General features: G+C 43.0%; 1 protein-coding gene across 1 annotated transcript in view; it reads left to right on the top strand.

Moving 5' to 3' along the window:
* Positions 1–14,896, top strand: part of EGLN3 (egl-9 family hypoxia inducible factor 3) — a 29,955-nt gene extending 15,059 nt beyond the window's left edge. The window contains exons 2-5 of the mRNA XM_075425655.1: positions 6,763–6,882; positions 8,805–8,941; positions 9,643–9,716; positions 11,072–14,896. Of these exons, the coding sequence (XP_075281770.1) occupies positions 6,763–6,882; positions 8,805–8,941; positions 9,643–9,716; positions 11,072–11,109 (369 nt within the window). The 3' untranslated portion in view covers positions 11,110–14,896. The remainder of the gene's footprint in view (positions 1–6,762; positions 6,883–8,804; positions 8,942–9,642; positions 9,717–11,071) is intronic.
* Positions 14,897–15,416: the final 520 nt, after the last annotated feature.

The raw sequence follows: 15,416 nt of genomic DNA, 5'->3' as shown, positions 1-15,416 counted from the left end.
TTCCTCAAAAAAATTCTCCAAAGTGTGTCTTTATGCACCTGGAAACAATAATCAAGCTACGATGGAGCATACAAAAGGCCAGATAGCATAAAAAGGAAGAGATGAGGTTTCCAGTTTTTGGAAGATCTGAATCTGATGATCAAGGTTACATACGTGCAGGGAGAAGCAAGTACCAGACCACCTGGCTAAAATGCTATCTATGGAAATAGGATTTTTGTACAGGAAGGTATTATTTGGAAAGTAAAAAAAGAAAGTGGTGATGGGCATCACAAAAAGAGCATTGTGCTGCTGATACGAGACCTTTTGAGAATGAACTTATTTTCACTTATGTGACTGCATCTCTGGCCATAGAAATGTCTAGTCCTTTCCTCTCAAATTTTTGGGGTTGCTGATACAATACCAGAGCAAGGAGCAAAAGTAGCTGTGATCGGTTCAATCTGTCCAAGATACAGTGCTCCAGAGATGAGTCACCTACTGGTACAGGGTCCTGTCAGTCTTTCATATCTTGTTTGCCATGGCTTGTTTGGTCCTTTGGTAGACACTCGTCACCTGCATCCAAGGAACCTCGTTGTGTAGGAGTGCTTCTACAAGCCAATGAAGGGAGTACTCAGCAAAGTGAGCTTGTAGCCGAGTTTGTGGAGTTTGATCTTCTTTGTGTTTCATGAAAGAAGGCAACTGCGCGAGGGGTTTTGTTGTTATTTCTGTTGGCATTTTGCTTTTTAGATGTCTTCCATATGGCTTTGGTTTAGGCCTACGTATGAAGATGAAAGTTGAAGTGAAAAGGTGCAGGTGTCTTGCCCTGCCAAATTCTAGCCCTTTTCCCCGTGTTTCTTGATTTCTAAAAATATGCTCCTTCCTCTCACAACCTTTCCCCTCCCTTGCCTCCACCTCTGAGCAAGAAGCTGGTCAAAGAGAGGGTGGCTAGGTTTAGCTCTGTAAATCCAACAGCTGTTTGGCTGAAGGTTGATAATCAAGTTATGGGTGAGGAAATGAGGTACTGGTTTCTCATGCAGTACTGCCACTGCAGCTGATTTCATGTTTTGCATGACTGAAGTGAGTAGGGTTCACCCCCCCCCTTGGAACTGGTGGTTCCCTCTCCAACAGACATGAAGCTAATGACTCTGATTTTTTGGGTGTTTTAACATAATTTTATTCCTTCTGTTCCCTTCCGTCTCTAGAGAGTATTAAATTAGACCAATTTTCCCAGTTCATGCTACAGTATAGCAGTTGAGTGTTTTAACTTTCATAAATTCAAACAAACTAATATTTAATCATGTTCATGAATATTTTATACTTAACCATTATAAGCTACATGGTAGAAAACACTTGGGCGCAATTGGGTGCAACAAGAAAGTACTTAAGAAACACCCCGTTGTGCCTGTGTGTCAGACAAGCCTCAACTGAGAATCTCTTGTCTTTGATCATGAAATGTCAGACTACTCATGTTCTTTTAATGTAGAGCATGCTGTGTGCCTTTCCCTTTCTGGCTGTACAGACTGTGCGCACCTACAAACTAAAATCAGGCTGAGTACAATATGCACTCAGACCTAAGTCCGTCAAGTGAATCCTCGTAGTCCTCATTTCCTAAAGTCTGGTCAAGTGATTTTTTTTTTTCTTTTTCCATTTGCGCTTGAGTTCAAGACTGAGAACCACATATTGAACTGAAAATTGGGAAACTTGGAAGTGTGCAGCCAAATAAAAATGTATCTGAAAGCTGCAGTGGCTGTAGCACAGTTGATTCTTATTAATACCTTGATTTTCTAGACAACCATCCTACTGATATTGTAGATCAGTACTGCTTTGTGTCTATATAGTACCTTTCATCTCACAGACTTTAGAAGTAATTTCTGAATTTAACTATTTGATGTACAAGCTGTACATCTATGTTAGGGATCAAAAGTAGCCGCTGTTCAAAAATATACAGGACAAATCTGGTACAGAAAATGGAAAAACGTATTGCAGAATCTTTAGCTTAATCTGCAAGGGCGGTTGGTGTTGGCCGGATAGTTACCCAGGTCAGAATTTTCTCTGCTGGTTGCAAAGGTCATACGATGTCTGAGAGTAAAATATGGGATCAGTATAGGGTTACAATACCACCTATACAGTCTGCTCTAGGAGTACGCTGGGGCCCTGGCTTAGTGCTAACAGGCGTGGAGGACATCTCCTTCTGACCTGCTGTCATCACTGCTTCCTATTAGGCAGCGTTCACTTCCACTTACGAGCATCTTCTAGTTGAGGTATTCTCTGAAGCATTTTGTTCCAAGTGTCTGTCCACTCCAGCACTGCTTACTTTATGAAATGTAGCAGAATGATGCCTCACAGCATGGTCCTGGCTGTCAGCTGAGAGAATTTGTTTTTCCCCTTGCTAGAAGCACTGGGAGGCAGGGAAAAATCCTCTCTATGGAACCGTTGTTTTTTATCTGCCTCCAAACTTTTCTGGTGCCTTGCAGTTTGACTTGCAGATTTCTCTGGCTGACTCAAGTGTAATTCTTAAAAACTGAATGATGAGTAACTTATTTCTTGAAGCTTCTGTGCAGCTCGGAGATTACTGATGATTCCTGGCTCCTTACTAAAGCTGGTAATTACTGCTTGTTTTAACTGGTGGTTGATTTGCACCCTCTTGGGAAACCTAACATCTCTGAAAACGACAGTGCGGAAACTGCAGTGTTGACGATTTGTTTTTCATTTTCCAAGTTTTGCAGGGTTTAATTTATGACTGTCGACTGGACCACCAGAGCATTGGTCTTCAAACTGTGGCGTGTGTGTGTGCGACTGAAAAGGCACGCATCTGTATATCAGAGTTTTTAACCATTCAGATGTTAAGACAAACTTGTCTATTTTAACTTAAAATAAGGAGGAGGGTGTTGTGTTGCTTAAGTTTGCTCTGAGTGCTTACACTTGGAAGTTAAGCTAACTAACAGCCATTGTAATGGATTGTATTGTAAAAAAAAAAAAGTTAGGTACATTCCTGATCGTTACTACCTACTATAGTTAGTTTAGGTTTGGAGTTGGTTAACGAAGGGAGATAATTCCAAAAAAGGAGTCTGCTTTTCTGGACACAATAGCCAAAAAAATGTAGGATTTTTTGTTTTTTTTTTTAACTAACACTCCACTTGTTCACCTGGTAAATGGTTTGATTATTATGATCCAGCCTCCAGCTTTTGTAGCTAGCCCGTGCAGTAAACTGGCAAATACCAGTGTTCACCAATTACCTAAATTAAGTCTGGGTCACGCATCTCATCTCCTGTTTCTTGTTTGCTTTGAATGAATCCAAAAGTTGTGCTAACAGCTGGAATCCCTGCTGAGGCCAGCTTGATCTGCGCTGGAGCTGATCCAGCCGGCGCTCTGATAAAGCCTGGTATCGTTTCAACAGGCTCTAGGAGGACCAGAATGATTTCCCTTCATTGTTTAAGGTTTCATTCAAATACTCGCCATGCCAGGAAAAAGGATATTTCACTTCTGCTTTTCTCGCTTCACTGCTGCTACTAGAAAACTATTTTTTTTATTTTCCTCTTTGATTAAAGTTAAGCTAGAGTGGGGCCAGTGCTTTTGGGTTCTGTGGGAATTGTTCTACTTCTTCGTCCCCAGGGACTCTGTGTGTTGCGGTTGCAAAAGGTGCATGCTGCAAATAAATAAATAATGCACCAATGTCTTGGAGCAAAGCACGTGTTCTGCTAAGAGAACGCATTACAGGGGGGTGGGGAGAGCTCTGGCCTTCTGCCAGTGTCTTGGTAGTAAGTAAAGCACCTAAATCCCTTTAAGGATCTGGCCCGCAGTCTGTTATTCTTCAGCAGCTTTTTGATTGTGACATTAAAAAATAGGAGTAATATTGGATTGATTTTTAGGCAGTTCGGTAGTCTTGGAGTAATGTCTGCTCTCCAAAGAGAGGCTTCTTTGAGGCCTCCATAAGTTTGTGCTGTACATCGACTTACAAAGGAGGTGGTGTCTGTCCACAAAGCTTTGTTCCAGCCGTGCATCACCCCTCTGGCATGGTGAGCAGAGCTGGCTGCGGGGTGCGCATACTCTGGGCAGCAGCGGTGCGGGCTGCGGGGACGAGCAGCCCCCGCCCTGCCCCTCGGCTGGCATCACTGCCCGCTCTGCTCTGGGCTCTCAGCTCCTCGGGTCGTGTTCCCCAGCGTACGAGGGTGAGGCTTAGCAAAGGGTTACGTAACCTAATCCAGCTCACTGTGCCTGGGGTGGGTGAAGGGTGCACCTGCGTGAGCTGCTGTGCTAGCAGCTGGGATGGGGGAATGCACGAAGGGGGTATCCTCCCCAGTCAGGGTACAGCTCCCTTGGACCGTCTCTACATTGCAGTTACAGCTGGCTTGTGGTTTCCACCAGGCTTGTGCCCCTAAGCCAGGCTTGTATCCAGTGCTAGGCTGTGGACTGGCCCTTACTGCTGTTATCAGGCTGCTAGTGAAATGTAAGCTCAGCTGCGGAGCTGTTTGTAACAGCAGAATGACAGCAGAGCAGACAGGACCTACAGCAAGGCATCTAGCCGACTGCCAGGCTTGATGGAAGAGGGCTTGTTACTGGGAATTAAAGGTACTTACTCTTGTTCAGCATAATCTCCTGCCCTGGTGGGCCACCAGCCCCGAAGCAGCTGTAGCCTGGGGGTCAGGGTGAGGAGCGGGCTCTGATGACGTACTGCTGCCTGCAGGTACCATTTGCTGGTGCTTGTGGGGAGGAAGGAAATCAACTCGCACAGGACTGGAGATGCAGAGCAGTATTTTCACAGCTGTATGTGTACAGCTATCCTAACTGGAATAGACTTTTGTTCTTGGTAGCAGAGAGTCCAAGGGATCCACTGCGCTGGCTGGCGGTAACTTCTGTGCCAGTGTTTGTTGGCACAGTAAAATCACCTTTGTGATTAAAGCAGCGTGTGCTATGCTCCAGCCAGTCATGTGTCTCAAGAGGACATCATAGCTTTAGCAGAAAACAAGACCTCCGGGGTCTCTAGATAAAAATTTCAGTTGCTCTTGGTACAGCCCATACAGTCAATCTTCAGTGCTATCAACTGTGCTTGGCAGATTATTAGGAGCAGGCCATGCAAGTGGTGCACAGTCACATCCTCATTCTATGGGCTAGGCACGTACAGTACTCTTGTATCCAGAGTTCGGATGTGATTGTTTGGATGGATGGAAAACTAAATGGGTAAAAAACTGTTTGGATGGCTGGGCTTGGAGGGTGGTGGTTAAAGAGTCGCACTACACCTAGAGGAACACCGTGGGGGTCTATCACAGGACCTGACCTGTTAACCGCCTTTGTCAGTAACCCGAAGCAGATGGCACAGTGCGCTCGCATCAAGTGTGGCGATGACACCAAACGGAGCGGGACCAGTTGATGCACTCTAGGACAGGGCTGCCACCGAAGGGACCCAGATGGGCTGGAGAAACAGGCCAGCAGCAACCTTTGTGAAATTAAACACGGACAAATGTGAAGTCCAGCCCCTGGGAAGGAAGATCCACTTGCAGCAGTACAGGCTGGGGGCTGCAAGGCAGCAGAGCTGCTCCACAGGGAAGCCTGGGGATCCTAATGGTCTTGGTGGGCAGTGAGCTGAACGTAAGCCTGTGGCATGCTCCCTGCACAACAGCATCCAGGGCAATAGTCACAGGAGCACAGTCAGTAGATTGAGGGGAGAAATTATCGCCCTTTCCTCAGCCCCAGGGGGACCACACCTGGACACTGTGTCCAGTTTTCCAACCAATCTTAGCCCGTTATCTCCCATTGCTCTTGCTGCTAATACTGGCAAGCAATGAAAGGAGATGTCAGAGGAGTGGGAACAAGACTTCTGTTGCCACAGCTGTAGTGGAGTGAACTCCATGGAAGGTGACTGGTAGCACTACCAAGTAGTCTCAATAGTGAAGTGACTCTGAGACAAAGATCTGGTACCCTACCAGCAGTCTCATCTGCTCTTTCCTGCATCCTGCTTGGGCTGCTAATGGTGACAACTCAAGTTTAATACATTCTTATTGTAAAAGCCCTTTTAAGACCTGTTGACTGTTGTGTGGTTTGGAGTAATTCATGTTAGGCTTATCTCATCATTGAAGGTGAAATTTAAACAAACTGTGAATTAAGCGATTGTGTCATCAAGTCTGGAGATGATCAAAGAAAGAAGTATGCTTCTGAAAGCTGTTTGGTTAGTTCTGTGGCTCAGTCCATGAAAGCAAACATGCACTGCCCTGTGCAAACACAGCACAAAGGAGTTGGAGATTTTTGCAGTTTGTGCTATGGACTCTTATCCACACCTCCTGGGGACCCTGAATTTGTGTTGGACCATAGGGATGTGTCTGACAGGGGCTGGAAGATATGAAGAAAGGAAGATGGTGGTAGTAAGGCATGACATCCTAGGATCACCTTCTACTTTCATTTTGACTGCCAAATCAGTTTTGCAATGACTACTCAGCTTTAGAAACACAAGTAAACTGTAGTTGAAACTGCCTCAAAGTCACGTAGCTAGTAGAGGACAATAAGCTTGTACCGTACATACCAGTGTTCTAGATTAATTCAGGTTTTTTTCTCGTACCTTAGTGTGTACATTGTGAAATATGAAGGGTATTTATTTCCATTTTGGAATTTCACACTCTCACCCAGTTAAAGAAGCTTGTGCAAAGATACCTTCTGATGGTGTCTGCTGTAGGTTTTGGATTGATCATCTGAAAAATGTTGAGCGAAACTGATGGTGGGAGGATGCTTAGCAAAGAAAAACGGAAGGTGGGCATCTTGTAGAACTTACTTTTTTACGATCTCTGTCTCATTCAGGCTATGATCGCTTGCTATCCTGGAAATGGAACTGGGTATGTTCGTCATGTGGACAATCCAAACGGCGACGGGCGCTGCATCACTTGTATTTATTATCTGAATAAGAACTGGGACTCCAAGGTGAGTAAGCCATGGGGTTGAGGCAGAACATGAACGAAAAAGTACTTCAGAAACAGAGCTTTGGAGCTGTCAATTGCTTCTGTGAACTCTGGTGAACTTTTTAACAGCTGGTCCATTCTTCGTCTCTATGTTTATTTTCTTGGTGTTCACAGCAACCCTTTGGAAGTAAGAATCTGAACTTCTTCCTTATTCTTTCTTCCATCCCACACACGTACTGTTTTGTTGCTATAGAAAAAAAGCTTCTAAGCACTGGGCTGCTGGCTCTTATGCTTCGTTTAGAGGAAAGAGCAATGAAGCACTAGAAAGAAAAACATAATTCACTAAGTAATAAGTGGGTTCTGGGAGGAGAATAAAATGACAGCCCAAATTTGGGACTTTAGCATTCTTGATACTGTTCCTTCAGGCTAACTTGCAGAAGATCTTCAGGCAGTTGCCTTTGTGGTTTTCTTATTTATGAAGTGATGAGACTTAGTAAGAGGAACAAGCACATGTCTTGGTTTGTCCTCTCGATCTTTGACTCTGCCAATGGGTCTCTTGACAGGGCGGTGCTCTTGTTTTTGCCTGTGTTACTATAAGGCAATGAAGTTAGCCTTGAATTTACCATATTTTTAAGTTAGAAATAGAATAAGCATTTGTAAAATTGCAGGATGTCTCTTTACACTTCTGTTGTCATAACGTGGCATGAACCATTGAAATGGATTATCTGTTGAAAATTGCACAATGTTTTTTGTCTGTCTAATCTGTCTTGACCGCTTTAGATGGATGCTCTTTAAGCACATGTAGATACTATGAACCCCCAAAAGTGAGCTCAGATTTGCAGGCAATGCCACTGAAAAATGCACTGTTGGGGGAAACCACGGGTTCCTTTACAGAGTATGACAGTGAAACATCTCAATGCAATAAATTGAAGGAGGAGATGTGGGAGGAAATGCATGCAAATATCTGATTTATTTTGTGCATTGCACTCTTATTCTAACAGTGAGGAAGCACCCAAGTGGACACTAAGAAAGCTAATTGAAATTCAGGGGACTGGTGAAGAGTATTACGTGGGTGTGAAGGTAATTTTATGCAAATGTATGCTGGACGAGAGGCAGTATAACCATGCTGGCCTTTGAAAGCAACAGTATTACTTTAAACCTGACCTAATAGTTTCTTACTGAGGTTTGCATGCCACGTGGAGGTACTAAGTCAGGTCAGGGTGGGGCTGACAACATCTTCCTTGCGCTCTGGTGCAGCATAAAAGCCTCCAAAGTGCGCTCTAACAGTAGCAGGGAGGAGGCAGAGCTCATTTGTGTCTTTTGAAGTTTCTGCAGTGTGTGCAGATCACAAGACTTTTTTCTTGAAACTGGTGGCATGTGGAAAGACAGAAATGATGTGGTGAAGCAACTCAGCTGTGTCAGAAGTAGGGAAAAGACTGGCTGGGAGATATAATTCATTTATGAGGCGTTTATCAACAATAGAACAGTCTTCACTGTTCGCAGGGTGTGAAAGTCAACTCCTATATGATCAGATGCAGGCTTGGAAATACCATAAGCAGTACCCAGCAATTGTCAGGAGTAGAGTCTGACCTCAGACTGGTCAGGTGGAGCACCCTTACCTGCCTTGTGGTGTTCACTGGTTCTGGAGATACGACTGGGAGCTCAGAAGTTTCCCAGTGTTTGTTACAGGGCCAATGTTGTCTTTATCTTGGCTCATTTACTTTAGCCAGATGTTTGTGCTGAAACATTACAAACTGTTTGGAAAAATCAAGGTGGCCAAGAGATTGAGTGTTCTGTTTTCCATTGTTGTCATGTAGCTGTCTTGGTTATCATCACATGTTTATTCCCCATTCACTGGGTGTTGAGGAAAGAGAAGTCAGTTGTTGTTCATATGAATGTGTGGGTGTTTATATGTGTAAAAAGCAACCTTTCCTTTTCTTTCAGCTGCATGGCGGTATTCTTCGGATATTCCCAGAAGGAAAGTCCTATGTAGCAGATGTTGAGCCAATTTTTGACCGATTACTTTTTTTTTGGTCAGATCGAAGGAACCCACATGAAGTCCAGCCTTCTTATGCAACCAGGTAAATAGCGTATTTGGTACTGATATTTGGCCATGAAAAAGCAAAGCATCTCTTTTACCAGTATTTGCATCTAAAATTATGACCATCACGTGCTAGTTTAAATATACATGTGCATAAAAAAATAGCTAGATTTTGAGTGGATTTTATATTTTTGAGTCACTGAGATTTCTCTCATCAAATGAGGAAGGACAAGCTTGAATGAAAAGATTCCTTGTGTCATTGGAAAAAAAAAAGCCCTTCTGCCATCGACAGGAAAGATATTCCAAGCCAGGCGTAGCGATTTAGCTGGGAGATGCTGGGTTATACTTTTGCCCTTGTAACACTATAGGGATTCTTGGGGCTACCATCTGTCAACAGGCTAGGAAAAGCTGATGTGATGCAGGGCACCCCCCAAGCTGCCTGCAGGCATCCCAGAACACAAAAACATGCAAAGGTCTGTAAGCTACTTTTGCCCTCGCTTGCCAGGGGCTGTGCATTCTTGTGCCTCCAAGCAGAAATTCTCACCTATATTTCTATCTTACTTGATAAAATACACATTTTAAATGCTGCCTATATTTGTCTAGAAAGATGTGCTGTTTGCATGCTATTTTTTTGTCTACTAATCCAGTTTTGGTTCTTTGCTTTCTCTATGAGTGTAAAAGTCCAGGGCTTTATTTTAATAGTGAAAGTTGAAACAAACACAAGATTTCTTTCCTTTGCAGATATGCCATGACTGTATGGTATTTTGATGCTGAAGAAAGAGCAGAAGCCAAAAAAAAGTTCAGGAACTTAACAGGTATGACTCTTTTATAAGTGTTCACCAGAAAGAATTTAATGCAGTTGGATATTGCCAAAGTCAGAGACAGACTGGGAATAACTCTGTAGCTAGATGGGTTTGACATTAAATTTTAGAAAGCTTTTTCAGCTCTAATCGCTAGTCAGTTATTTTATGTGAAGTGGAGAAGTTGTGACAGAAGAAGATTCAGGCCTGGCTTCAGTATCCCTGATGAGTGTGATGGGGAACATGGGAGAGGCCGTTTCTGATTTCTCTCCAGAATGGCTGCTGAGATTTTTTTCCCACCCCAGGTGGCTGCTCCAGTCACTGGGAAGTCTCTAAGCTCTTCTTTTGTTATATGGGAAGTGTATTTTGTCTTCTCCAAACTTTGTTTAGCACAAAGCCATGAGACTTATAAACAGTTTGATAATCATGTTCTCTAAATGTTCTGGCCAAATAGGGCCTGTCTTCTGTATTAATGAAGGGCAGTTGGGGCCTGCAGTAATGCAAAAAGGATTTGTCTTCAATTTACAAGTAATTTCTGAATGGGGATATTCATAATGACCATGGAATGTATAGATGATGAATTGGAAAAACTAAATTTAGAAATATATGCCAGTGTATCTTTTGGCAGGCAGTTTGCTAGGGCAGCTGTGATCATGGTGCATTTCAAGTGCTACCTGCATTCAGCTGGGTCTCACAGATAGCGTAATGTCAGCCCAGAAACACTTCTGCAGCAGCCCGGGAAGAGGTGAGCCCAACTTTCCTAACAGCAGCCATGCTGCCTGCTGCAGTTGTAATGGAATATGAGTAATGGACAGAGTTCTCCAGATGTGCTTCAAGACCCTACCTGGGGCCATGCTCAGAGGTTCGCTGTGTCTTCAGGGAGTGCCTCAGGCCGTTTCTCAAAATACAGTGTGGAGAGCATTGCTCTTTTTTAAAATGTCTGCATGTAGCTGGGGACCAGCAAAATCATAATTAGTCAAATGCTTTCCAGAACAGACTGTTGTCGTCTATGTAGCTGGTATGCACAGCAAATACTGGCTTCACCCTTAAAGGGGATTCTGAGCAAGAGCCAGGGGGAAATGTATCACAGATCAGGAGCCTGAAAGTTTTTTTTGGCTACTTAAATACTGCATGAGTTGTCTTCAGTTTCAACAGGGCAAACATACAAAACCTTGGTATGACTATCTCATTAACATGCTGTGGATTCATACAGCATTTCAGTCCATGCAGTGAATTTATGTCAGGAGTGTGAAACAGAAAGTGCTGCCCATTGAAACCAAAGCACTTTATTCTGTTTCTGAGTTTTCAGATGAATACTTTCAGAACCCTCTGGCTTAACTGCCTCTCCTTTTTTCATCTTTTTGATGTAGATGCAAGGAAGAGAGAAGCACCTCTTAATGAAGACTAGTCAACTGTTCCCGAACTCTTTGTGAGGAAATAAGATCCCAAAGATGACTTCCATTTCCAGCGAACAAGGGCAAATTCATGTTATGCACAAGAACGCACTGGTTGTGTCTAGCATGTGCATCTTATATTGATGGTACTTAAGGAAGCCTCCTGTCACACCTGCATCTGGCAGAAGGAACGCTTGTTTTCTATTTGCCTTTTGCTGGAAAAAGTAACCAGGGTTTAAAAAAAAAAAAAGGTATCACAAGCCTAGTGGTAGTGGCTCAGCCAACTGGCTTTTGATCACTCTTGTAACCAAGATAATGATCATTGGAACTAGTGGTAAAAACCTGAGTCTTATTTGCACTTTATGGGGGGGGGGGGAAATCTAGCTCAGTGGGAATGAGCTTTACAAGTTTAGAATCTGTGACAGACTCCTAAGGGGCAAGGAGAGATAATGGAAATGTGAAGTTAAACTGTATTTTTGTAGAGTGTCATCTTATGGTCTGTCCCACATGGGCCTGTCGATGTACTGTTCATCACTTTGCTACGCGGAACATTGGCTCAACTGTTTGACAGCATGACTTTCCAAACAGATTTTTGTCTACACAGTCATTGCATTGCCTGGATTTTGTTTGCTTTTCAAGAGTCAAGCTCTAGCTATGCAGTTGCACTGCCCTTTCTGTCCCGGGACTGAGGGGAAAGTAGTTATGTGTCTGTCCACAACTCTGTAAAACCATTTCCTTTCTGTTCTGAGCGGGATGGGTTGTACGTTTTCTGTTTTTGTGGTTTGGTAAAGTAGCTGTTTTCTCCCAAAAGTTTGGTAAACTTGGAAGGCTGAAGGCACATAACGCATTGGCACTAATGGCTAATGATACGTAGAGTTAAGTGTTATTTTCATGACTTCTCCATCTACTATGTGTTGTATGACATAGATATGAATCTGAGAGGAAAAGATATGTCTGGCAGTCTGACAAATGTATGATAAACAATGAGTAACTTAGACTTGATTTCTGTGCTGCTTATCCTTAGTTAACACACTTGTTTAACTTTGCATGCGTATGTAATTTGAATGAAACAGCGATTCTGTTTCAGTTGATCTGTTATGCAAGGTAACTACTTCTGTTGTGCCCAAGCCATGAGATCAGAGTTGTTCAAAGGGCAAAGCACGTATTCTTTTCTCCATTATTTTTTTCAAACTTATTAGACTCAATGAGTAACTGGTGAGCTATCTTCAATCTGCCTAAGCTTCTGCAACCAGCCCTTACTATGCAGTTCAGAATAACTCTTAATGAAGCTGGGGGCTGGCGGTGGATGTATTTATCACTCACACTAATTGTTCTCAACCTAATACACTCACCTGCATTCATTTTCGTCTCATGTTGTCAGTGTGTATGTCAGACCCTACTAATGCTCTGAATAGATGCCCTCTTCGGTGTCCAGTATCTTCCCGTGCCGCCTGCCCACAGTGGTGACGGGGTCTGTCTAAACCACTGGCCCCCACGCTGGTTTGCCACGCCGTGCCGGGCTGTCGTGCCAGTGGTGGGTCTGTGGGCCAGCTCTGTCGTGCTTGAGCTGGGAGTGAAAAGGTAATGTGCAATGGCAACTGTTAAACATCAGTGACAGAAGGGTGACAGCTGCATAGGACAGAAAAGAAATAACTTTCATGACATAAAAAATGGTCATAGAAATGGAGTATTTTTTTAAGCAGTCCTATCTCTTAAAAAAAAAAAAAAAAAGCTGGGCATCCTTCAGCCTGTCCTTGAATTCTGAATGTAAATACAGTAGTGCTAAGAAACCCCTCGTTCTTGCCGACTTCTCCCAGAGATCCGGCTATGGCCTTATGGGCTGGACTTTGTTCAGCCTGACCACTCTGCACCTAAGAGAGGAGTATGATGGAACTTGTGTGACAAATATTCTTATAACTCAAGACTAGAGAAAGACAAATAATCTGATAAATGCCCTTTAATGTCAGGAAAAACATTATTCCTCTACAGTTGCTTCTAAGTAGCTAAGTAGCACAACAGAGACTTGAAGTAAACGTAACACTAGCTTGAACTTCTCATTCTGCAATGTTCATGTGGGAGGAGAAAAAGCTAGGGCTGAGAGTGAGAGGTAACCCTTTGAAAGACGGTAGGTGTTAAAAAAAGGGGGGGGAACAAGATTATTATTTAAAAAGGAGGGGGAGGAACCCAACCTATTATATTGCTATGCAAAGTTGATAATGGCATGTAAATTTGAAACTTCTGCATGATTTTAAAGGGGAGAAAGACAGCTTAAACAGAGCAGAACAAGACTTGCTTTGCCTTTAGAAACTGTAACCTCAAAAAAAATGCACTAGAAAGATGTTAGTACACATCTCACTGGAGTCTAGAACAGTGGGAGAACAATGAGGTGGAAGGGGAAAGGCTTTGTATAGAGGTTGAAAAAGAAAGGTACTTCAGTTACCACTGTTGCCACCACCTGGTTTCAGCAGTGGTCAGCAGCATATGTGTGGTGGATGGAGCAGTGTAGATGCATTTATTGTAAATCAAGTACATATTTTCATTTTCAGCCAGTATCTTCCTGATCTATGTAGAGGAGAGAGCAGTTATTCTGTGGCAGAGTGCATTGTCTTTATTAACATATATAATTAAGTACAAAAAATCAGAGGGCAGAGGATTTTGAAACCAATTCCTCAGTCCTCTGTTCCAGACCTTTACCCCATTTCCAGATCAGTGGTATAATCTCCTTGAAGATGCTGTAGCTTAATTGGGGTGTTTGTGGGGGCTGTTGGTCACATAGGAATCCACAGGCTTGATGTTTTCTGCGCAGATTTCTCTTGCCTGTCTCTGGACTTGTGGCAAACTGCTCTGCAAGAATGAAGTTGTCTGAAGAACCATGGGGGAAGCAGGCTGCTGCAGTAGAGAGGGCATTTCAAGGAGACTCCTTTCTTTCCTTGTGTTTTGTCTTCATGGCAAACTGTTTAAAACATCTATGGCTAAACAGCACTTGTCTTGCCCAGTTGTGAAAAAGTGTTTTCTCTAAGGCATTTAATTTTTCGTCCTCTGAAAGTTTTATTGGGTTTTTCAACCTTTAGGTAAGGTGCCTTCATCATTCATGTCTGTGAAGATGTTACATGTCACGTGCGCATGTCATGCAAGCTTTTCATGAGTCTATAAGAAATATGGTTGCCTTTCTAAATGCAATTGCATTGGAAAAATATGCAGAGCTGCAAAGCCCCCAAGCCACAATTTCCAACAGGTGTTTTTTGTTGTTCAGGGAGGAAAAAGGCCAGGAAACAATACTGAAAATCAAGAGGCACTTTTTATTCTGAAAACTGTAACCACTGGCCTTTTGAGCAAAGTAGCTTCTAATAAATCTTATTTTCTTTAGCTTACTTCTGATTCTATGATGAAAGGCCTCTGCAAAGTAGAGTCTAAAAAGATCCACTCTTTTTTCCTTCTCTCTCTGAACAGTTTTAGTTCTTTTCTATTGCATTTTTTAAAATGTTGGAATATATTATATGTATTTGTTGTTGCAAAATAGCTGACTCTTAACACCACCTGCATGTAGAAGAAAATGTTTCTATTTGCAGGCAAATAACTAGTTCTACTTTGACTGTGCTGTACTTCCCAGCAGATATCTGAGAGTGAGTTATGACTACATCTTCTCTTGTCAGGTTGTATGCTGGTCAACAATGCTGGCACTTTGCATCGGATTGATATAGAAATCCTTAGTAGTATTTTACCATACATCACATTTTGTGTTCCTGTTATTATTAAAAAAGGATCCGCGGCAGGAGTCAATAAACACTGGGTCATGTTAAACGTTGTCCTGTGCAAATCTTTTCCATCTTGCGGCTTACCGTGGCCAGGGCTGTGGCAGGTGGGTGCAGTCCTACACAGCTGGATGAAGAGTGGTGGCACCACACATCGGTGACCCTGTAATCTGTGGCCACCGCTGTTGAGGAGAGCTCTGTTGCCATCAGCTTGGCACGTCTCCTTGGTCACTTCCTGCTGTTTGGAAGTTATTTACCTTGCTAGTGACCCTCTTCTTGAAATGCCTATTTGTTTTCACACTCCTGTTGAACCAGATAACATTCTCACAATTCCATTGTCATCTGGTAAGTTTTAGTTTTAACAGCATTCACATTCTCTCCTTGCTACTTTTCCAGCCGAAGTCCCACAGTTTTCTCCTGCAGTTGTGGGGGGAGGCTTCGCCCCACTCCCACTAACATTTCAGTTAAGTGAAAATATCATGGCTTTCATTTGTCTGTTAAAGTGCTGTGAATTTTTTTGATTCTTTTGCAATATTGTGAATAGTGGGAATTCTCCCCCCCCCATGTAA

Source organism: Opisthocomus hoazin, chromosome 7, assembly GCF_030867145.1.
Source record: "Opisthocomus hoazin isolate bOpiHoa1 chromosome 7, bOpiHoa1.hap1, whole genome shotgun sequence".
In the NCBI taxonomy this organism is placed as follows: domain Eukaryota; kingdom Metazoa; phylum Chordata; class Aves; order Opisthocomiformes; family Opisthocomidae; genus Opisthocomus; species Opisthocomus hoazin.
Note: the sequence above shows the minus strand (reverse complement) of the source record. Positions and strands in the feature narration are given on the sequence as shown.